The 23,444-nt window shown below is 46.5% G+C and overlaps 1 protein-coding gene, 1 long non-coding RNA gene and 1 other non-coding gene across 10 annotated transcripts in view; 2 read left to right on the top strand and 1 right to left on the bottom strand.

Moving 5' to 3' along the window:
* The window catches only part of LOC143687838 (uncharacterized), a 39,796-nt gene extending 29,425 nt beyond the window's left edge, over positions 1–10,371 (bottom strand). For 3 of the 4 annotated variants that reach the window (XR_013177698.1, XR_013177699.1, XR_013177700.1), the window contains exons 1-3: positions 10,267–10,371; positions 9,263–9,491; positions 1,738–1,868 (exon numbers count right to left, since the gene is read on the bottom strand). This is a non-coding gene — a long non-coding RNA (uncharacterized LOC143687838). The remainder of the gene's footprint in view (positions 1–1,737; positions 1,869–9,262; positions 9,492–10,266) is intronic. The other variant, XR_013177701.1, reaches the window with a different exon arrangement.
* Positions 8,560–8,747, top strand: LOC143689328 (U2 spliceosomal RNA). The gene has a single exon (XR_013178769.1). It is a non-coding gene; the product is annotated as a U2 spliceosomal RNA (small nuclear RNA).
* A 4,522-nt stretch (positions 10,372–14,893) lies between the features above and the next one.
* SPACA3 (sperm acrosome associated 3) lies at positions 14,894–22,858 on the top strand. 5 transcript variants are annotated; one of them, XM_077165200.1, is made up of 6 exons: positions 14,894–15,033; positions 16,602–16,642; positions 18,675–18,963; positions 19,797–19,955; positions 20,396–20,474; positions 22,683–22,858. In XM_077165200.1, the coding sequence occupies exons 3-6, from the start codon at positions 18,777–18,779 to the stop codon at positions 22,747–22,749; spliced, it is 492 nt and encodes a 163-aa protein (XP_077021315.1). In that variant the 5' UTR covers positions 14,894–15,033; positions 16,602–16,642; positions 18,675–18,776; the 3' UTR covers positions 22,750–22,858. The 5 variants fall into 5 exon arrangements, with proteins under 5 accessions (XP_077021315.1, XP_077021314.1, XP_077021316.1 ...); XM_077165199.1 differs by having other exon boundaries at positions 18,641–18,963; XM_077165201.1 differs by having other exon boundaries at positions 16,568–16,642; positions 18,641–18,963.
* Positions 22,859–23,444: the final 586 nt, after the last annotated feature.

Genomic DNA, 23,444 nt, shown 5'->3' with positions numbered 1-23,444 from the left:
TCAGGAACCAGGTCAGGGGCTTCCTCTCTGACTTCCCTCCCTCAGGCTCAGTGTGAAGCACATTTGGTCCAGATTCCTTTTAGCTGGCTTGCATCCTCTTCTCTATAACTGAGCTTTCAATGTAGGCCTAGGTCACATCTCCTCAGGAAAGCTTTTGGTGGGAGAGTATGTTCTCATATCGAGATTTGAGGTGGAAGTTAGGAAGTTCTAAGTATATTCCATGCCTAATCTGGATTCACCAACACCAGTTATATAAAGACTTGTGGTATGAGGATTAGAGCATGTCTGAGTAGATGAATAAAATTGGTATTTATTTCCCATTTGGCTTGTGATCCTTATGTGTCTATGCCATTGATCTGAGCTTGCAGAAAAGGAGCCTAGCATGTACCAGGGGCCCCAAACATCTATCATCATGTAGAAGGTGTGATAAAAAGCCATAAAAGCATAAGCAGAGTGAAAAAGTTCAAAGGTAAACTCACTAAGTTCAGGAACACAAGGTAGGCTTAAAATAAACATATATATGTCTTTCTATCTGGAATTCATTATCACTAACACGGTTGAGTGCTAAAGCTGAGAGAAACCTGAATAGACAATGGGCCTTGCATGGAACCAGCTCCTACTCTATGCTGAGAGCTTTTTTAAACACCTTACATGCATGTTGCCAATTAATCTTCACGACAAATGAAAAACCTTACAAAACAAGTATGATTATTCCCGCTGATGTGTGGCTCCGAGATGGCGAAGCTTTTTTGCCCAAGGGCACCTAATGGCTTAATAGCAGAGCCCAGATCTCCCAAGTCCCAGTTTCGGGTGCTTTCCTTCATATCCTGGTTTGCCCAGTTGGACGAAGGACAGATCTGCACCAGGGCCCTGAGGGAGTACCATACGCCTCCCTGGGAGGGGTTGGTTTTGAGGACAACCACCCTGTCCCTCATGCTCCTACTGGCTGCAGTAACCTGGCAAGATGGGACTGTGGGTGTGACTCTGTATAGCTGTCCCCTTCCTAAGTACACAGGGGAGAAAGTTTTCCTGCTTGGGGATAAAGTACAAAGAACAGCCTTGTCCAGGAGGTAGGACTGGGTGTTACAGTTTTCTGGCCAGCTGCCAGCTGTGAATAACTAACCAGAACACCTGGAATATGGCATGATAAGGGCTAAGACAGAGCAAGGACCCAGGTTCACATACCTTTTCTCGACATTAGACTGCACATCTTTTGTGCCCCTGGCACAATGGAGAGGGTGCACTGGGAATTAGGATGCGTTACTCTTCCCTTCCTTCCAGATGGGGTTTGAGGTTCATGTCTCATAAGCCTTCATTCTTAGGTTTCCTGAGATCTATTCAAATCAAATATGCGCCTAAGGAGAACCTCTGCCAGGCTGAGCTGGGAAGACTCTGACTAACTTCTGCTCATCCTTTAAGACTTGACTTAGATGTTACCTCCTGCCATCTGTGCATTGGGCTGTTCCCTCTGCCTGGAACACCCTTCTGTTCCTCAGCTCTTCCCCAAGGTAGATCTCAAATGCTGCCTTATATGGTAATAGCTAATACCTACACACTCGTCCTCACACCCTTATCTACATGCCAGGCACAGTCCCGAGGATTTTATGTGTGTTCATCCATTTAATCCTTTCAACAACTCTACAATGCAGTACCATTATTTCCAAATGAGGAAACTGATGCACAGAGGGTAACTTTCCAAGGGTTACACTGTTAGTAAATGGCAGACCTGGAACTTACCCCCAGGACTATTTCCAAATACAGAAGTTGTTGCAGTAACATGTTGTTGGGTTCAAATTCTGGTCCCACCACTTAAAGCTGTGTGAGCTTGGGAGGTGACTTAGCCTTTTGGTACCTCAGTTTTATCATCTCTAAAAGGGATAATAAATCTAACATTATATAGCTGTTTATGAGGTTTAAAAGAAATAAGCAATAGAAATGTTAATCATTTGTGAATAAGTAGTAAATACTAGTTACTCTCACTTCTCCACTCCCAACTTTGGAATCAATGGGTTATATAAATAGAAGACTAGGACACAATAGGAAGTCAGAGCTGGAAAGGACCTTAGAAATGACCTAGACCAATGTATTGGCTGAAGGGCAAGGAAGTCAAGGTCACACAGTAACATCATGACTGTGACTGAGATTGTGTTTCCTCTTCTAATCTCTCCTCTACTTTCTTAGTAACAGAACCCCTGGTTTTTAGCTGGACTCAAGGCTTCCCTCCCTTCCCCTCACCAATGACACTTCCCAGCTTTTCCTAGAGCTGAGTGTGGCCACTTGACTATGTTCTGGCTACTGAGACATCAGTGAAAAAGTCATGTGATATTTTCAGAGGGTTTCCTTCAAAGGGAGGAAGTCAGTCCTTCTTCTCCCTTTATTTCATATTTCTGCTTGAAACACAGTTCTGGTAACAAGAATGCTGGCTGTCCTCTTGAACATGAGCATAAGTCACACCCTGGGAATGATGGAAACTTCACACTACCCTGAGTTATCTACCTCCAGATTTATTTCACATGAGACAGAAATAACCTTGTCTTGTTCAAGTCATTGTTATTTTGGGCTTTGGCTGCTTGTATGACAACCTAATTCTAACCGACGACATTAAATATGGACTAGAACCAAGGTCAATAAATGTTTGTTGAATTGATCGTGGACTTCCTAGAGAAGCCTGGCCTGTCTTTTTCTCCCTCTGCAGGTATTGGTGAAAGAATCTGAAGTTTTCACAATGAAACATCTTGAAGAACTAAAATGAAATCTCATGTTTTACGGGTGTGGGCAGGCTCAGATTGGAAAGCTGAGTTATATGGGTGGAGGATGGTTCTCAGGTGTGGGTGGTTCTGAGCTCTGTCAGTCTCCTCCCCCCAGCAGATCTGTGGGCAGAGCCATCTTTTGGCTGTAAACCAGGTCTCTAAGCCGTGGGCTGAAGGAGCCTGAGAAATTCCAGAAGGGTCAATGATGTGAATGGATTACTTTCTACCTATTCTTACTACACTACTGAACTGGTTGAAATTGATGGGTTCCTTTATGTTTTTTCTTTAAAAATGTGTTCCTATCTTTGCTTTTTTCCCTTTACTTTTTTGAATTAATTTTTTTATTGTGACAGATTTCAGAGATCAGACAAGAATAGAAAAGAGCATAATGATTACCTAGTTACCCACCATTAAGCTTTATCAAATCTTAACGTTATGCCATTTAGAGAAATAAACATTACATATATAAATATAAACCCTCTCTGTGCTCCCCTCCCATTCCCTCCTCTCCCTCCTCCTCAGAGGTAACTAATACCATGAATCCAGTGCTTATCATTCCTATGCATGATTTTACACTTTCCCTGTGTATTTATGTATCCATTAAGACAATATAGTATTATCCAGTAGGGTTTAAAATTATGTATGTAAATTGTAGCATACTCTACTTATCATTGAGTATTCCGTTATATAAATATACCACAATGCCTCTATCCAATTTCCTGTTGATGAACATTTAGGTTATTTCTTTTTCTTCTTTTAAAGAACCCAGACAATGCTATGAGGAGCTCCTTGTACATATCTCCTGGAGTACAGGGCCTTCTTTAGGGAAAGATCATCTTGAATCTGGCTGCCACCTGATAGAGGGCCATGAATTAAGATTTTTTTTAGCATTTCTGTTAGGTTCTTTTTTTTTTTTTTTACATTTTTAGGGATTAAAAAATAATACAGTGAAGAATATTTAACAACACATGAACATAATATGAAATTCAAGTTTCAACCTCCATAAAAAGTTTTATTGGAACACAGCCACAGACATTCATTTAAGTATTATCTCTGACTGCTTTCACACTCAAACAGCAGAGGTTGAATAGTTCCAGTGGAGTCCATATGACTTGAAAAACCTAAAATATTTACTGTTTGGTCTTTTACAGAAAAAATTTGTCAACGATTGCCGTGAAATATTTACTCACCTAAAGGTGGAATTGTTGGATGGTAAGGTAGGTGCATCTTCAGCTCTGCTAGATATTGTCAAATTGCTCTCCAAGGGGGTAGAACAAAGTAGTGCTTGAATTTTTTATGAACGTTTTTTTTTTTTAAGCAGCCAGACTCTTTCTTTAAATGAAGACTTCTAATTGTGTAGTCATTTATGTTGCGGCATAGCACACAACTTTGAAATTTCAATGACTCACAACCAGCATTTCTTTGGGGCGAGGGTTTGGCTGATACACACTAGGCTCAGCCTGACCTGGTCCGAGCCGCTGGCTGGGTCCCAGGTCTACTGCACATGTTTCTCACCCTCCTTGGACTTATGCGAGGCAACGTTTTTTTCATGGAAAAAGGCAGGAGCACAGAAGGTTGGCTCAATGGCACAAGCACGTTTTAAGGCTTTGCTAGTGTCATGTCTGCACAGAACCTGTTGATCAAGGTAAGTTCCATGATTAAGCTTATAGTCAGGGGCCGGGGAAATAGGCTCTGTCCACCATGAGTCCATGTTAAGAGTGTTGATGTAACACTACCGCAGAGGAGTGAAGAATTGGGTCCAATAGTTCTATCTATGTTTGGCATCAACCATTTATTTTTAACATTAGAACCTTTTCTTCAAACGAAACCTCAGGTGGGATTTTTAATATATAAAGCAGAGAGAGTGAAGGTGCCGTGATTGAAATGGGGGTGATGGTGGTGGGCAGAATCCTGCCTGCTCAACTTCCCTCTACTTCCTTGCTGTGCCTCCTGGGATGTCTCTGAAGAGTTCCCCAGCTTCATGGGGCATAGTTTGGCATCCATTCCTCTGAGTTCTTTACTTTCCCACCAGATGTCTAAGTGCTTTCCCTTCTGCAGGAACCCAGGTCCCTGGGTGTGAGGGACCTGAAGCCAGGTGTAAGCAGGAGCAGCCCTTCCCTGATGGTTGGATCTCAGCACACGGTCCGTAAGGGTGCCCCCTAGAGGCCAGGTTGTTGCCCATTCTCATTGTAAAGAGGGTACCTCAAGCTACACCTGAGTATGGGCAAAGTTAGACTGCAGGACAATAAACAAATCTGGTTTGTTCCCTGTCTCAGCTCCAATGGCTGGATTGCTGCTACTTCAATGCCTTTTCTGCTTCTGACTTAGGCGAGGGAGATCCCATTGGAACACCTGGCTCTCAGGTCATGAGTGTTCTATCATGGGGGCTCGTTGACTTCCCACCATGGTCACTGCCCGGCCTTCTGGGCAGGCAGCTTGGCTGCTGTTCCCAGGCCTGAACCACAGGAAGCCCCATCCCAGATGGCCTCATCTGCTTCTTCACTCACCCACAGGCAGTATGAGAAGCTCCCCCAGGGATACCGGGATACTCAGAGTTAAGGGGAGCCCCACACCACGCTGCAGGCTGGTGGGGTTGCTCTATTTGGATTTCAGTTCCCTGCATCTGGCCAGGCCAGGAAGCAAGATCCATTCTCCTCTGCCTCTCTCCATGCGGCAGCAGGGAGGAGCCCCACTCGCTCTGGCAGCAACCAGTTTTACCCTTCCCAGGCACTGCCCTAGAGCCGACTGGAATCAGCAGTTCCATCTCGATTTTATGATTCCCATTAGATTTCTGCTATAATATTCTTGTCCTTTCTAACTTGACAGTGTCTGTACTTTTGTTCTTGGCACTTAATAAAAATTGATGATTTAATAAAAACTACTCTGGGAAGTCCCGAGAAAGGCAGTGGCATCCTCTTTCATTCCTAAGGGGCAGGACGGTAGAAGCAAGTAGGAGGTGGGCAGAATTGGTGTCTATATGGGTTTTGTCTTTCATTCATTCATTTTACAAATATTTATTACATACCTATTTTGTAAAGCGTCTGGGTTAGGCACGGAGATGACGGTGACAAATAAGAAAATAGGGACAGTTATCTGTCCTCTTGCCTACCCACTTGCTGGTGGGGACTTGCCCGATAGGGACAAATTTTGTGGGGTTGATTTCCTTCCCTTGCATGCTCGGCTTGGTCTGGCTTAGACCGCCTGCTGCCATGTGCTCATCCCAGCCACATTACCTTTACTGACATCTGCCAACTGCACCCTTGAGCTTATTTCACCTTTTATCCTTGGCACCTTGAATCTCTAAGGCTGCCTTCTGCAGGAGTCAACCTCGGAGCTGAAATTCTCTCTCTACCCAATCCTGTCCTGAGCTCTCACCCTGGACTCAAAAGGAGTGAGTGTTTCTTCAGGCCAAGTGTTGGATTTTTCTAATAATATGATTAGATAAAAGCTTCTGGAATACCTCCATTGTCTTTGCATAAACTGGCTTCCTTTGATGAGGAAGCTGAGTATTAACCAACACTACCTTCTCTAGAGAAACGAAGGACTAACCAGGAGAAAAGCAAACGTCCACCTCTTGTTTAGAATTTTTAAGGACCCAGAGCTGGGTAGCTACTGCTTACCACTCTTTCTCACAAGGTTGCCTCTGTGCCCTTCTGCCTTCTTTGTCTTTCTGTCCATCTCTTCTGCCAAGCCTATCTCTCAATACTCCCAGCAGCAGGAAGAAAGGAAAAGCCCACTCTCTTTTAAGCAGTGTTGGTTCAGAAGCTGGTTTTCAGCCCTCACTGGTGGGAGCAGTGCCTTGGCCAGACTGCTTGTCCAGTGGATTGGTTGAGGCTCTGATTATTCCTCCAGGGCTTGCATCTCTTTGCAATTTCCATGATCTGCCTTTAGCCTGATGCCTTGACATTTCAGCATTTTTTAGATATCTCTGCATGGTATAACTTATCTATATTCTTGTTGACCTTTCATCAGTAAGAGATGGCCTTGGCTTAACCACTGAGCTGCTTCTGTTTTACAGGATTGCCTTCTTTACAGAGGCTCAGAGAGTGGGTGCCACTCCTACCCTTGAGGTGGTTCAAGAGCAGAGTCTCCTTAACCTCCTTTGATTGGCATGTTCTTGGGAGTCGGGTGGAAGGAGGGAGAAGATACTGATGTTTAAACACACAAATTTATATCCCCCATCCTGCAGATCCTAATCTTGGCCAAGCATGCAATGTCGGTTTCTCCGTATGTGACACGGGACATGAGTGTGTGTGTGGGGTGTGGAGGTGTATGTGGGAGAGGGACACAGGGTACCGAGCATCTTTCTCACGGAACCGTAAGGGGGTTGAAAATGTTTTGTGATTTCTCATGGAAATTTTAAATAAAAATGCAGTTGCGCCTAAGTAGATGTTAAATTGACTTGAGACCCATCTGTGGCTCTTATTAAAACGATACCCAACATTTATTCAATATCTACTGGATGCTTCATCTCACAATCACAGGACTCCTAATTGATTGGCATTATTATCATCATCTCCATCCACACGAGAAATGGAGGCTTTGAACAATGAGGTTATGCAGTCATGGGTAGCCGGGGAGGAATTCGAACTCAGGGCAGTCTTGGTATCAAAGTTCTGTAACCTCCACTCCACATTGACTGGGGCTGTTGAAAATGATTTTTTCCACTGGAACCTTGCTTTTTTTTCTTTATGACAGAAACATTTCTCCTTAGGTTGGATCAGAGGACTAAAAGCAAGCCTCTGGATCCCCAAAGCCGAATTTCTTTTCATTTCACTACGGCTGCCTACAAAGCCCCCAAATCATAGTTGCCTCTTGGAGGGCTCAGGTGAAAATATAGTGCTCGTAGCCCAAATGCCCCTCTGCCCTTGCGATTTCTGAATGATGAAACTTTTCAATAAATCATTCCTTTCGATATTTTTTCCCTTGTAGATCCAATACGATGGTTTTTAAAAAAATACAAACGTTTACTTAGCACTCACCACGTGTAAGGCAATTTCACTCACATTGTTCATTTTCCTTCTTACATCAATGCTGTGAAGTAGGAATAATTATTCCCATTTATAGTTGAAGAAGGGGAGGCTGGGATCCTTTCCTCTTTGCTTATGGAGACTTGAAACACCATAAGCAAAATGAGCACGCGGTGACTAGGAGGTACAACTAGAGGACGACGGTGTTCAAGGGGGTCACACACACCATCCAACCAAGCCGGCGTTTTACAGTCAGGAAACGGCACGTGGCCTCGACAGCTGAGACGGCTCAATCGAGGCTCACGTGGAAAGTAGGAACCTAGATGGCTCTATGCTGTATATCAGGGTGTCTCAACCTCAGCACTGCTGACATCTTGGCCTGAATAGTTCTTCCTCGTGGGGAGCCGTCCTGCGCATTGTAGGGTATTTAGCTGCATCCCCGTCCCCTACCCACCGAGTGCCAGTAGCATTCTCCTTTTGGTTGTGAACAACCCAAAATGTCTTCAGGCATCACCAGCTGCCCCTGAGCGGCAGAACTGCCCCCAGTGGAGACCCACTACTGTTTACGATAGCGCTTCAGTCCCGCCGACCGGCATGAACCTGGAGCCCATCAATTCCTGTGCAGTTGGGAGGGAACTCACCTTTGAGTGCTGTGGGGAGAAAACATTCTTCTCCATTCAGCCCCCGCCAGCACCTTGGGAGAAGCTCTGCTGGGACCCCAATCTCGGCTGGGGGAGAGCAGCTCTTTGAGAGGCGCCGGCAGAGGGCGAGGGTGAAAGCCAGGGCTTCTGAGAGGTAGACACCCTCACCCCATTTCACAGGTGAAGAAATAGAAGTTCATCGCTTCTCGGCCTTTTGGCTAAGATCAAGTGTAGTATCTGTTCTTATCAGCTTATTATCTGATATGTCCTTTATCTGAGGATGGTAGAAGTTGATTTTTGGAAGAGGGGGTTGGAAAAGGAGCTTGCTCCATCCGCTTCATGCATCATCCTGATATTGCAGTACTTCCAGCAATGGTGCCCATCCCTTTTTGGGATATTAAAAAAAAAAAAAAAAAAAGTTCAGAGGCTCCCAGACACCCACAGAGCCAAATGTGGTTTTTCTCCACCCCTCTCAGGGGGCCTGCGGAGCACCCAGGCTCACTCCCTCTCAAGGTGCACTGGAGCCCAGTAACATGAGAGGGTTTCTCTTTTGTGCTCATTATCAATCACAAGAGAAGTGGCTTAGTCTGGTCCCAGGGCTGATTCTCACCAGTTCAGAGCCTGGAACAATGTGCTTTCCCTTGGGTGACCTTTGTCCTTACATTCATAAAACGAAGCTGGGCTTCACCAGCCACGAGCCTCCTGTCCCAGTGAACCTCCCCTTCCCCCGCCTTGAGGCCCAAACAGGGCATATAAGGATATTTACAGATCCTAAGGATTTTACGGAGCGCTATGGAGAAAATTTTGTATTCTTAAAACTCTGATGAGTTCGTTATATCGACTGGAAGAATGGTGATAAGAAAACACTACTTTTAAGCCTCTAAAATGTTAATAACTGGACCTTTTTGAGGAGCAGCAACCTGGATGCAGGTTTCGAATCCTGTGCAGTCCCATTGCGAGCCCCCGGGCACAGAGATGGGCGGCAGTTTCAGCATCACGGGGCGTGGTCTCAGGCGGTCTCAGGGCTGATTACGTTTTTGTGTGCGAGGAGGGCGCCCCCTGGTGGCCAAGTTTCAAACTTCCCCAACGCTGAACGGCGTCTCTTGTCTTCATCGGAAAAGGTGGAGGGGCTTTGGGACAAAACCAAAATGGGTTTATTTAGAGAATAACCAGAGAATACCATTTTTTGGACCCTTCCAAGAGGTTGCAATCGATCGTGCTCTTTGCAGCGGAAGAACTTGGGTTTTGGAGTCAGATTTGGTTTCAAATTACTGCTTCTAGTTTGTGTGTGCATGGATCAGTATCTTAACTTCTTTCCGCCCCACTTTGTTTATCTGTGAAATGGAGATGGTAATACCCACCGCTTAGGTTTTAGGAGTAAATGAAGGAAGTGGGCGTTGGGAGAGGGACTGAAGCTGGAAGGATAGGGTCTGATCCTGAGGGCTTATTTATGATGCTAAAGAGTGAACTTGATTTCAAGAGCAGTGGGGACCCAGGGAAAGGCAGGATGTGACATGATGGGACTTGTGGTTCAGGAAGATAGTTCCGGTGGCAGTGTGGAAAGTGAATCAGTGGGACCTGAGACTTTGCTGGTGGCAGTGGAGCTAGAGTAGCGGGGAAAATGTTTTGGAAATAGAATTGACAGAAAGTGGTGGGTAATGAGATTTAAGGGGGAAGGAGAGTCATCAAAAAATGGCAACTGACATTTGTACAGCTGTTAAAATGCTTTCCCATAAGAATGCCTTACCTGATGTTCATAATCATTTATTATCATTCTCATTTTATGTATCGGGAAACTGATGGTCAGGGAGATTAAGCCAAAGAATATACAGTTTGTATGTGGCAAAATCCGAACTTTACACATGGGCCATTGTTTCCGTTTCTGGCTCTCTCTTATCACACTACCTTTCAACAGTCAGTGCGCAGCCTCCTCAGGAGTAAAGGGCAGTCTGGTTCCAGGGTTGGGTGGCTGCTGGGCCCCCAGTTTGCCTAGTCTCTCTGGTTGCTAGGAGTCTCTGATAATTAGAGTCCCCAGGTTGCTAGGAGACTCTAGTTGCTAAGAGTCTCAGTTTATTATAGGTCTTGGGTTGTTAGAAGCCCTGGGTTATTCGATTTTTAAGTCTATTAAAGGCTTCATAGTTCTCCAAAGCCCCAAGTGATCAGCGACCTCAGTTATCAGGGTCCCCAGGTTCTTAGGGCTCTAGGTTGTTAGCCCAACCTGGTTGCTAGAAATTTCAAGAGTTTGGAGAGAACTTAGGCTTTGGATGGTGTCAGCTTCCCAGAAGCCTCATTTGTAGCAGCTTCTGATTATTAGGGGTCCCAAATTGCTAAAGACCTAGACTCAGAGTTTTGGGTCCCATGGTTTCCCAGAGTCAACCGTCAGGCGTGCAGTTCCTTCCCTGGAACTCAGATTCGTTCTCTGTGGTCAGAGAGTGTAACTTAAGCTGTATGTTTTCTCTCGTGTTTCATAGGTGATCACATTCAATCCCCACAACTGCCCCAACCGAATCATTCTAATCAGGGCTCTAACTACTTAGGCAAGGGTTCGAAGGTCTTTAGGGCAGAAATTTGTTACAATTCTAAACAAATCAGACATTAAAGCAGACTTGGCTTGCGATTGTTTTGAAAATTCATCCTCTAGCCAATTGATTTTAAATAAGCATAATTTAGACAGTGAAAAATTAAAGAATCGACCATCCTTCACTTCCATTGATTTGATTGGATTAGTCAGGGCACGAAAACAAGTTTTTTATCCTTTTAAAAAATCAATGATAATTAGTAATTAACTATATAATTATAGATGTGCAGAATGTTACAAAGAGAGTAAAGAGATGTCCCATACACCCTTCATCCCGTTTTCCCCAAGTTTATATTTTACGTAACTCTAGTATAATACACGAATCAGGAACTTGACATTGCTACAGTGTGTATGTGTAGTTTTATGCCGTTTTATTACATGTGTAGCGTTGTTTAATCATCACCTCTAGGAGTTAGGGTCAGGTGTCAACTTGGCCAGGTGTTGGTGCCCAGTTGTTCTGGTACTGTGGACTTAAATTATCAGCATGTGAAATTCATCTACACCTGATTACCTATGCGTTAGGCTAAGGCGAGTGCCTTCAGCGATGAGGACTTTTAATTAGCTGGAGGCTTAAAAGAGAGAGGTTAGAAACAGCTCAGCAGCTCAGACCCAGATGTTTGGAGATGTAGAAAGGAACTGCCCTGGAGAAAAGCCGTTTGAGCCCAGAAGCTGGGAGAGAAGGCCAGCAGCTGTCATCACGTAGCTTCCCATGTGGCTGAGAAACCCAGATGAAAGCCAGCTGCCTTTCCTCCGAAGAACTGTAAATTTGTAACTAAATAAATCTTCTTTAGAAAAGCCAGTCCGTTTCTGGTGTACTGCATTCAAGCAGCCTTAGGAAACTAAAACACCACCTCAATCTCGAAAGGACTCTTTCATCCCTGCAAAAGTCTCCCTTGGGCTGCTTCTCTATTGCCACGTTCATCTCCCTCCCTTCCCAACCCGTGCGGTTTAAAATGCATTTATTCAGTGCCTTCTGCATGCCTCATACATTCATAGGTCAAGGAAATACAGAGTTACGTATAATACACTCCTTGCTCTGGAAGAGTTCACATGTAGACAGGACACCATAAATTACAGTGTAATGTGGTATTTTTTTGTTAAACTCGGGGTCCAGGGGCAAGAAAATAGGTTGGAGGGTTCAGGAGGTAGAGAGTGTTGGATTGATACTTTCTGCAAAATTTACAATGCTAGGCTGATTTTGAAAGCAGAAATGGAGTTATCTAGTACAGAATGAGTTATCTGGCACCCATTTCAGGCAGATAGGTTTGCGGGAAGAGTTGGCAGTTCAGAACTGCCCCAGCCCAGGGCGGTGGGAAAGGGGTGGGATCGGGGAAGAAGTGACCGGAGAAGTGCAGAGAGGATAGACCACTGGGTGTCTGGGCTGCCAAATTATGTTGAATGAACGAGTTCTGCAAGTGATGGGGGGGGGGGCACTGAAAGGTTTAAAAACGGGGACGCATTCAGCTCTGTTATTAGAAAGATCCCTTTGGTTGAGAGACTAGTTAGGAAATGTTTGCAGTTCCAGATAAGATCTGAAGAGGGCATCAACCAGAGTCGGGGAAGGGGAGGAGCCCTAGACATGGAAGGATCATTTTTGACAGTAAAGGAGGTCAGAATGGGGTGTGGAGAACATGACACGGATGAACAGGCATTTTTCCCCCCAGGATTGATGTTGTTTATTTTTCTTTAGGCTGTATCAATTTCTCTGAGAGTATATCCCTAGGATATACGCCAAAGACGATGAATGCTAGGAGAGTAATTCCCTGCTTATCCAGAGATCTTGCGACTTCAGTTAGGGCCTATCAGTACAAACTTGGATGTAGAAAAGGCCTCTGGTCATCAAAAACAAGGTCATGCCATTATTTTGAAATATCCTTGACAATTCAAGTGCAGCTCTCAAAAATATGGTTTCTTGGTTTTTCTATCCCACAGAATAACAGCAATTAAAAGCCCACTTTTATTGCATGGCTACTGGGTGCGAGGTACTGGGTAAGATGCTCTGCATGTTGTATCATTCATCACCCAACAATGCCTGAGCTGGTGGCTCTTTTCATTTTACTGGAGAAGATACTGAAACTCCACAAAGCTAGCCTGGCAGGGACACAGAGCTAGGAGGTTTTGTGAAATTGATTTCAGCCCTGGTCTGTCAGTTGTCAAAACATGTGCTCTCAGTTTGGTTGGTTAGAACAGTGGTTCTCAGCCTTGGTGGCACTTTAGAATCATCTGGAAATGTAAAAAAATAAATGCTGATGCCTCGGCTCCATGTCTAGGGATTTTGGTAAGATTGACTTAGGTGGGGCCCAGGCAATATGTATAATGTATATTATAATATATATATTAATATATATATATATTAATGAACCCACAATAATTCTAAATTGCCACTAAGGGCTGAGAACCAGGAATCTAAGAGCTGCTGCTGGAGAACTTAAACCTGAAGGGACCTGGTGCAGGATCTCTGCTAGAGCATGGTGAAAAATCTGGGCTCTCTGGGGGAAAAAGGAAAGACTTGTGCAGAGCTCAGCAGAGAAATAAAGACCTGCTGATCCCCAATGGGGCTTGTCTGTACCTTTTGAACAGCTCTTTCTTACTCCCCATTTAAAAGCGAAAGTCAACAACAAAACATACAATAAAATAAACTGAAAGATTACTCAATAAAAGGAAGCAATAAAATAGTAAAAGCAGGCAGATGCAGTAAAAACACAAAAACTCAATTGGACAGAATCACCACCAAGGGCCAGGCAATAAAATCAATAGCTAAAATGTACCAATCCAAGTGGTAAGTACCTTATGCAGTAAGACAGCCAAGCCTTACTATAGCATATGGAGGAACATATGATTATTATTTCCATTTTACAGGTGAGGAAAATGAGGTTTGGGGAGATTAGGTCCGGGCTCAAGGTTACAGTGGGTGAGCAGAGCAATTGCCCCATTTTACAGATGAAAATAGAGGCCAACTTGTTAAGAGCCAATGGTTGGTCAAGGGCAGAGCCAAAAATTGAGCTCAGGTTTTCTGACTTAAGTTCAGACAGTGCTGTTTCCCCCTAAATAAAGATTTGTGACCTGGCAACACATTGCAATCACTGGGTGAGCTTTAAAGAAATACCTGTGTCGGGCCACTCCGCAGAATTCTAACGTGGTGGGTCTGGTCTGGGGCCCAGGTATAGACTCGAACAAGCAGACAGGGAGAACGTCTGGTCCTCTGGGCATCTTATGGCTCTGCACACAGCTACTATTTTTTGAGCACCCTCATGCTAAGCACTTAATGCATGTGCCAGGGAGCCCTCCTAATACCTGACGAGGAAGCATTACAGTTATTTCCACTTCGGAGTTGAGGAAACAGAGAGATTAAGTCACTTTCTCTGGGTTACACAGCTGGTCGTTCCCAGTGCCTGCATTCACTCTCAGCTCAGCCTGACTCCAAGTCCCACAGTCTGACTGCTGTGCAACACGGCCTCCAAGCAGGGACTTCCGTGGAACGTGGACATTAATTGGTATCACATTGATTGGTTCCACATCTCTGCCCCAAAAGCTTTAGAGTCAACAGCATCACCTCTGTCCTGGGCCTGCCTGCACTGAACGGTTACCATCCGAAAGGAAACACAAGGTGGTTTGTGACTCATCCTTAAGGAAGAACTTTCTACCAGGCCAAAGGAGTTGCCAGATTGGCTGCCCGGGGAGGCAGTGGGCGCCTCTAGTCGTCCTGGGGTAGTCATGTGGAGAAGCTGTTTGGAGAAGGGTCATTCTTCAAAGTGTGTGTGTGTGTGTGTGTGTGTGTGTGTGTGTGTGTGTGTGTGTGTGTGTGTGTGTGTGTGAGTGTGGAGATGGGCAAGAGGGGTTGGAATGAGATGCTTCTAAGCTGTCTCCAGACCTCCAGAAATGAGGTTCTCAGAAGGGTTGCTAAAAGCTCAATGGGTTGACCTTATTCTAGACGATGAGCTCACAGAGGCAGGGAGTTCCAGAAGGTTCTTGGATAGTCTAGAGTCTGCCCTCCCCCACCCTACTGGACACCTAGGGTCCCAGTAGGAGCGTGGGGGGGCATTGACTGCTCCTGCTATCAGCAACCGTGTCAGCTCTGGAGGGAAGGACGCCTGGTCAGTGAGCACCTTCGCCCTCCTGTGACGCTGTTAGCCAGGCTGGGGCTGGTCTGGCTACAAAGGGGCATGGGAAAAAGCAAGATGGTGGGCAGAGGTGTGGACCCTGGCCTGGGAGGAGTTCCCTATAAAGAGTGAGGAGTTGAGAGAGAGAGAGAGAGAGAGAGAGACCCATGCTGGCAGGTCCTTGGTCTCAGAATCACCAGACCTGACTTCTTAAAACTTTGGAACTGCTGTGAAATGCTTAAGATGAAATTACTTTTGAGTCACTCTACTACAAAAATCAAAAACAGTCGCTATATAGCAGTCAACTTGGCTTCCTCATCTATACCCACTGCATCTGAGTGATTCTACTTGACACTCAGGATATGAAGATAAAAAGACCCAGCCACTATTTTTTGGAAGTTCACTCTGTGGTGGGAGAGAGGAGCGGGCTCTATAATCTGGTGTGAGAGCGGAATTGGAGATAGATGCACAGGGTGGTGTGGGAGTATGGAGGGCGACGGCTGTCGAAAGTGCCTCACTGGGGAGCTTAGCCCTGGGGTGACCTTTGAGGTGTGAGTAAGAGTTAACCACATAGAGGAAAGGAGGAGAGGGTTAATGCTGTGGACAGTGGGATCATCACAAGTGAAGAGAGTGGCATTACTGGACCTTACAGTGTGAGTGAGGGAGAGGTCAGTAAGGTGGGTTACGGAGGGCCTTGAGGTTCATATGTGGAGCAGTGGTGAAGGGGGCCATCACGGGTGTCACACAGGCAGGCATTTTTCTTTTACTCTGGGGTATGTGTGGGAAATAGTTTGGAAGAGGGGCGATGGCTGAATACAAGGAGACCACCAGGCAAGCCAGGGTGAAGGTCTTAATTACGGGAAAGATGGTGCTCTTGGCAGGAAGGTAGAATCAACAGGACTTTGTGATTCACTGGTTGGGGATGGGTGAGGGATGTAATGATGGTAATGAGGGAGAGGAAGAAATGGAGAACGACACCCATGTTTCTAGTCTGGACAAATGAGTAGACCATAATGTTTTTTTTCTTTTTCTTTTCTTTTTTTTTTTACATGGGCAGGCACCGGGAATTGAACCTGGGTCCTCCGGCATGGCAGGCAAGCACTCTTACCTGCTGAGCCACCATGGCCCGCCCACCCTAATGTTTTAAACTAGAAAAGGAAAGACAAGGAAGAGCAGGCTTTGGTGTGAAGATGAGTTCTGTTGTAGATTAGTGCTTAGTTTGAAGACATATCCAAGTGGAGATGTCCGGAGACAGTTGCATATATGGTTTGCAGCTCAGACAGAAGATGCAATATAAAGGTGACTAGTTTATAGTAGGGTGACTCATAGAGAGTACGCAGCAGTGGAAGAGAAAAGGGACTAAAGTAGAAATGCCTGGAAAGCATATCAGCCTTTAAGGCCTGGGCAGAAGTGAATTCCACAAAGGAGAATGGGAATAAATGACCAGAGAGGGAGGAGGGAACCTGGGAAAGTGTAGCATAGAAAACTAAGAAAGGCAAGGATTTTAACAACGGGGGGTCATCAACAGGGTGAAATGCAGCCGAGTTTGTCCTATTACACAGGGACTTCCCAGGGTTCATTGGATCCAGCAGAGCAGTTTCAGGTGAGTAGTAGCGGCAGGGAAGGAAATTTCCCAGTGTGGAAAAGCAAATGGGAAGTGAGAAAGTTGCAAGAGTCTCCCAGAAGTTTAGATGAGAAGGAGAGGGAGAGAGACAGGGCAGTGTAGATAAAGACAAGAATCAAAGGAGGGTATTTTAGAAACTGGAGACCTAAGCATATCTATAAATGCAGAGGAAAGAGCCAGTAACGACGGGATAACGATGACGCTGATAAGGGATGACTAATGAAGCAAGACCCAGAGATGGGAAAGGATGAAATCTAAAGCTCAGAATAAGGACAGACCTTATTCTGAGAATAAGGGAGAAGGGTAGAAGCACCTTGTCCTTGGACTAGACAGGGAGGAGCTCAGAGTGGGTGAGTCTACCGATGAGTTTGTAAGTAGGATGGCACTAAAGACAGAAGATGAAGTAAATGCCACATGAGACCACCTTGCTTTTCTCAGTGACTCAGGAGGATAAACCATCTTCTGGAAAGGAAAGGGTGGGACAGTGCAGGGAGAGTCTAAGGAACAGTAAAGAGGGTTTTGAATGCCCTTTGATGGGAACGGGAGAGAGAAAGATGATCAGAGACAAGCATTAGTACTAGTATGGTGACAGTTCATACTAGAAATAACAACTGATCTATTTTTAGTGCAAAGAGCAAAGTGTTTGTATCCCTTTTCTCATTTATTCTTTCAACACTCTTTATGGGGCAGGTGTTATTAATTTCCTCATTTGAAAGATGAAAAAAATGCAGCTTGAAAATTGTCTAAAATCAGGGATGAAGTAAGGAGCAGTGTTGGGTTTCAAACCCGTTTTACTGCAAAGCCATGCCTTTGACTGACTTGTCCTCCTCGACGGCTTTGATGGCCCAGTGGGAGGTTGGAGACCACACTTTTGCAGGGTCACCAATTGGCAAGATTGTGACTTCTTTATTTTTTGGTGCCATGAAGGAAGAGAGCGGAGGTGGTGGGGGTAAAGGTCATGAGAGAAGTGGAAAGATATGTCAGAGAGACATCAGAATAGAAGGTTGCCCAGGTGGGAAAACGTGGGGTGATGACAAGTTTTTTTGTTTTAATAATTTAAGATTACTGTATTTCCTTAGAAGAGGAATGTTCCAATAAATTTCACAGTTGTCAGTCAACCCTCATTCAAATTGGGCATACATCAAATCTAGGATGATAGGAGTTTTATTTATTTGGATGTGAACTTTTAACTATCAAGCAATGGGAGCGGGTGGCAGAGACAGAGTAGAAATGTAGGTTGTTTCGAAAGGAGGTCAAAGGAGGTGAAGGTCCCATAGTGCTAAGGGACCCAGGTGCTAGTTAATGTCCTCTATGATGGGCAGAGGGCAAGCCAAACAGGATGGGGCAAGTTTCCAGGGAAAAGGGGTTCTTGCAAGTTTATGGTTTAGAAGGGATGGTGGGGATGAAACAGAGTTTCCATACTGCCTCTGTTGAGTATGGAAGACAGCACAATCTCCACTTGAGAGGGCTGCAGGCAGGCAATATTTTGATGTGTGTAAAACTAGGGAGAGATCCTGTTTCAGATAAGGCCAGGAGATGGAGGCTTAGGGCTAGAAGGACAATCCCTTGGCAATTGGGTTTAGGGGACTGATTTACACAGGTGCCACTTCTCAGCCCATCTCCTCTGGAAACATCTACTCATGTCCATACCCCAGTGAGTCTTTGGAGTCACGTAAACTTCAGCCTCAGTCCTACCTTTGCCCCTTCCGATCATGAAATCTTGGACTTGAGGATTAAATAATGCCTGACATTTAGTATGACGCTTAATATATGTCAGTTTTCTTCCATACTCGCCCTCCCTTTCCTTTAGCTGCTGGGCCAGGGTGGCCAATAGCCTGATTGGAAGGGAGAGTAGGTGCTTTTGGGGAACCCTCTCCAGGGTCTTGAGCATGGCTGATGCCTCATCAGGGCTGCAAGGAAGCTGATTTGTGGTGTTGGAGCCTTACCTCCCACTCGCCTCTTCTTCCCATTTCCCAGGGGTACACTCAAGCCCTGTCTCCCTTCTTTCAAGGAGGAGGCACCTGTGAGTGGACGACCCGGGCTGGTGAGCTGCCTGCCATTTCAAAGCCCAGGGCCCAGCCAGAGTGGCGGGGGCTCGGCCTCTGCTGCCTGAATGGAAGCAAGGAGCTGGGTCCCCAGGAGGTGGCTGCACCCACCAGGAGTCAGGGCGCTGGCCTTCGTCGCTCTGCTCAGCTGCCTGCTCCCCTCCAGCGAGGCCAAGGTCTTCAGTCGCTGTGAGCTGGCCCGTGCCCTGCAGGAATTCGGGCTGGAAGGATACCGGGGATACAACTTGGCTGACTGTGAGAACCCCTCTCATCAGGAGGCCCCATGGTCCCTTCCGCAGCCATTCACTCTCTCTTTTTTACTCCCCCTCCCTCCCTCCTTCTCACTCAAGGGGTATGGCCTTGGAGCTTTCTGAGCCTCAGCTTTCTCAGCTGTAAAATAGGAGAGGACACCCAGCACTGAGCCAGCACATAGTAGGCCAGCAATAGATAGCCAAATTGAAACCGCCTCTTTGTTTTCCATTGCTGGTCAAGTAGGAGCCAAAGGATCAGAACAACATAGCACCGGCCATTAAGATCCATTTAGACATTCCTAGTGAAATTTAGAAAAGGCCAACTGAGCCAGCCAGGAATACCAAACTTTTCAAGTTGGTAGCAATTTAGGGAAGACTTTTGTGAAGGACAATCACTTTTGGTCTCAATTTTTCTCTGGTCCCAGCCACCTGTATAGATCCCACCTGTTTCTTCCTGGTCTCACCTCTGAAGATTTAGCTCCTGCTCATTCACTCAACAAACTCTTCTCAGACCCTGCTATCTGCTGGACAATGAAACAGTGGGAAGATTGCTGGGCTAGGAGTCAGGAGGCCTGGGGGCCCATCCTGGCTCCTGCTACCCGGTAGCTGTATGTAGCCTTGGGCAAGTCACTTGGCTCCTCTGGGTCTCATGACTTCATCTGCAAAGCAGGTGGGAGGGAGTCTGTGTTGACCACTGTGAGGCAGGAGGTGAGGCTCGGTGGAGATAAAGTGTGGGGACTGCAGTGTGAGCGCCTGGGTCTAGGATGGTCCCCAGGCCTGGCTGCCTCTCTTCCCTGGGGCGTCTGACCCATAAGCCTGTGTCTCTGTCCTGCACAGGGATCTGCCTTGCTTACTTCACAAGTGGCTTCAACACGGCTGCCGTGGACCACGAGGCAGATGGAAGCACCAACAATGGCATCTTCCAGATCAGTAGCCGGAAGTGGTGCAACAACCTTGACCCACAGGGCCCCAACTTGTGCCGGATGTATTGCACCGGTAGGCAGGCCTGTGTTTCAGCTTGGCTGGGACCAGGCTCCTGCACCAGCCTTTGCTTCTTTCCATGTTTTGCTTCTTGCTCCTGCCTTTATCCCTGAAAACCTGCTGGGCCTACTGAGGAAAGAAGAATGGGGCAGGTGATAAGGGTGGGCCCTCCATGAATTTGATTTGGAGGTCCCAGATAGGAGGCTATTCTTAGCCATAGGAATGGAGCGGAGATGCTGCTGATGGAGGGTGACTGATACCTGTGCTTCTGGAGCGGTAACAGGGCAGAGCTGAGTTTAGGATGAAGGAGGATGTGAGTGTGTATGTGTGTGTGTGTGTGTGTAAGACAGAGACAAATTGAGAGAGAGAGAGGGAGGGGAGAGCTGGACTCTGAATGCTGAATGCTCAGCCCTCCCTCCTGCTCCTTCACTGTGCTTCTCTGCCTCCCACCCCAGATTTATTGAAGCCGAACCTCAAGGATACAGTTATCTGTGCCATGAAGATAGCCCAAGGGCCCCTGGGTCTGCGCAGCTGGTAAGTAACTTGGGCTGGAGACGCTCCTAAGGTGGTGTGGCCAGGACGGGGGAACAGAACCTTTTCTGAGTACCCTCCTTGCTCCAGTGGCCATGGCATGACTTTGTGATCTAATTCTTACAACTACCGGAGGCTGGTATTACCATCATCAAAGACTTACAGAGACATACTGAGTTTCAGGGAGGATAAGCAAGTTCATTGGAGGTCACACATCTGCAAGTGTCACAGATGTGCCCATACTGGGATGATGTCTGCCTACAGCTCCTCTAGACTTGGGTTAGGAAACTTTTTTAAAAAGCTGTGGAATCTTTGTCCAAACTAAATCTTATATAAAAGGCCCAAATGTACAGCAGGTCAAAGAAGAGATGCTTTGCATGAAGTATGGAGTGGAGCTTCTGGGGCTTCCCCTTTACAGCCTTCTTGCTTCCCACCTCCTTCCCACCAGACGGCCTTAGAAGCCACCCTCTCAGTCAGGGAGTTGGATGCATATCAGATGGAGAACTGGACTAGGTCACGGCTCACACAGGTGCCCCTGAAGTAGCTGCCGTATAGCTTCCCAGCCTCTTTTGAGGGGAGTTTGCTCCTTGGAGTCTCCATTCTCCGTTTTATGCACATTTCTGGATGAGGAACCAGCAAGGGGCAGAATCCAGGGAAGGGAAAATATTCCGGGTACATAGAGGACCAGGCCCATAGAAAGATGTGGGAGGCAATAAGGCTGGGAAGGTAGCTTGGAAGGCGTTGAATACCAGCCGAAGAGTGGAAGTGGGAGAGACTAGAAGCAAGAGTTACCAGTTTGGAAGGCCGTGCGGGAGTCTAGGTGAGAGCTATAGGCTCTGGCCTGGGGCAGCTGCACTGGAGAGGGACAGGAGAGGGACAGGAGAAGGGGTTGGGCCTGAGGGACCATGGAGGAGGAATAGGATAGGTGAGATGTAGTGAGGAATGGAGGGGGAGGTGAGAATGAGTATACCCTAGAGCAGGTCCAGAGGCGGGCCATGAAAACACCACACCTTTGGAGATGTATTGGTCTGAGAACAGCTGAAGCCCTAGGAAGTGAGTCTGGATGGAGGTAAGCTCGGCAGGACATAATGCACTACTGTAAAATCAGGAAGGATGAATGCAGGCTCAGGCACTGACCCAAGGGATGGAAAAAGCAGGTTCTTCTGGGTGAAACCAAAGAGCACTAGGAATAAATTTGTGCCGTGTATAGCTTCTGAGAGGTGACTGAGGTTAATAAAAGGAAGTAGATCCAGAAGGTGGAAAGGGTGCTTTTTATTCATTTTTCACACATGCATTGAGAATTCATTCTCTGCTAGGCCCCGTGCTGGGCTTCAGAGACGGCTGAGACCCAGGTCTTGACCTCCAAGGATTTCACCATCTGGTGGGTTAGACAAACAAGCCAGTTGACCACACTGGATGGTAGATCTGTGGAGATCCCTTAGGGGCACCTGGGCTCTTTGACACGGATGTCATAGAGGACGCTAGTTATCAGAGCCTTGGGACACTGGGGACTCCGGGACCCCAAGACCTTGCTTACCTTTCTTAAGATGTCAGCTCCTAGGACGATGGTGAAGCTGGATCAGGGTCCTGGTCCTGAAAGAGCCTGTGAGTATAAAACTAGAGACAAATGAAGACCCAGATCGGCAGCCGAGGAGGACTGAGTGTGGATGCTGTTCTCTCATATGCTAGCCATGAACCTTGGGCAAGTCACTTAGCACCTCAGCCTCTGTTTCACTTGGAAAATGGAGAGCATGATGTCTGCCTGATCTACCTCGTAGGGCAAATGGGGGAGGGTATGACAGTGCTGTGTAAACCATAAAGGACAATACACACATAACAGGGTGTCATTATCACCAGAAGCAGCATGGCGTGGGGGAAGGGCACTGGACTGGGCCTCTGGACTCCAGGGCTGTAGGTCTTTGCCACTGACTTCTGGGAGAACATGAGAACATGAGCCATTTACTCTGCATGTCTCTGTTGGTCAAATGAGGAGGCTGGGAAAATGCCTTTTTGAGGGTCACTTTCTTCCTTTTTTTTTTTTTTTACCTCCTGGGAACTCCTTGCTAGTTATTTCGTTTGCTTCTTTTTCTTCCTTTTGCCAGTCCCTTTCCTTGCCTCACATCTAGTTTAGAGACCCTGCCTCCTTCCTGCTCTTCTCGGAGCAGTGTCTGGGAGCTGCAGCTGGTATCTCTCTCCCTCACCATTCCCCAGGGAAGCCTGGAGGCATCACTGCCAGGGCAAGGACCTCCGCGATTGGGTGGATGGCTGCGACTTCTAGGAGCCTCTTGGATGGACCAGGCCACGCACAGCATGCCAGGACACGTGGTCTGGTTTCTGACCCAGGCTTGGTGAGACAAGCCAACTAATAAAGTGTAGTTTAACATAAATGTGGTTGTCAGCTCTCATGTTTCCAGGAAGCTCAGTTCAGTGTTTCTTCACCTGCCCACCTTGGCTGGACTTCACGTGGACTCCAAAAAGCCCACCATGAAGACATCTCCATCCTCGTGGCCTGGGGTCAATACCTCCCTTTCCCAAACCTGGCAGAGTTTCCTAGACCCTTTACCTGGGTCAAAAGCTGCCAAATTTAGAGAAACAAACCCAAAGCAAGCAAGCAAGCAACCATCCAAATGACACCACTAATAACAACAAGGCAGTATGCCCTGGGTAAACTTGAATCTCGAATACATAATAGATAAGTTTTTAGTATAGGCATGGCCCAATTATTTCATGGGCTCTATTGATACTAAACATTTATTTGTTGTAGGTCTGAAAAATCCAAATTTAACGGAATGTCCTGTTTTTAACTGGCAACCCTATACTTGGGTCTGGTATTGTGGACTGCAGGCTGTGTGGAGGGCCCTTGGGACACGTATTTTCTGAGGTTCTGGTGGCAGTGGCTTTGGTGTCCTCCGTCAGAGGGCATCCATGGTGCCCAGGTCCTCCAGCAGGTGATTGCGCTGCCGTGTTGGTGCA

This window comes from Tamandua tetradactyla, chromosome 6, assembly GCF_023851605.1.
Source record: "Tamandua tetradactyla isolate mTamTet1 chromosome 6, mTamTet1.pri, whole genome shotgun sequence".
NCBI classification, from domain to species: domain Eukaryota; kingdom Metazoa; phylum Chordata; class Mammalia; order Pilosa; family Myrmecophagidae; genus Tamandua; species Tamandua tetradactyla.
This window is presented reverse-complemented; position numbering and strand designations above follow the sequence as displayed.

Bases quoted from the DNA above. Each gene is read 5' to 3' on its own strand.
- SPACA3 (XM_077165198.1), top strand. From the start codon at position 18,777: ATGGAAGCAAGGAGCTGGGTCCCCAGGAGGTGGCTGCACCCACCAGGA. The intron at 18,964-19,796 runs GTGAGAACCCCT...TGTCCTGCACAG, and splicing joins GGGATACAACTTGGCTGACT to GGATCTGCCTTGCTTACTTC. The intron at 20,475-22,682 runs GTAAGTAACTTG...ACCATTCCCCAG, and splicing joins CCCCTGGGTCTGCGCAGCTG to GGAAGCCTGGAGGCATCACT.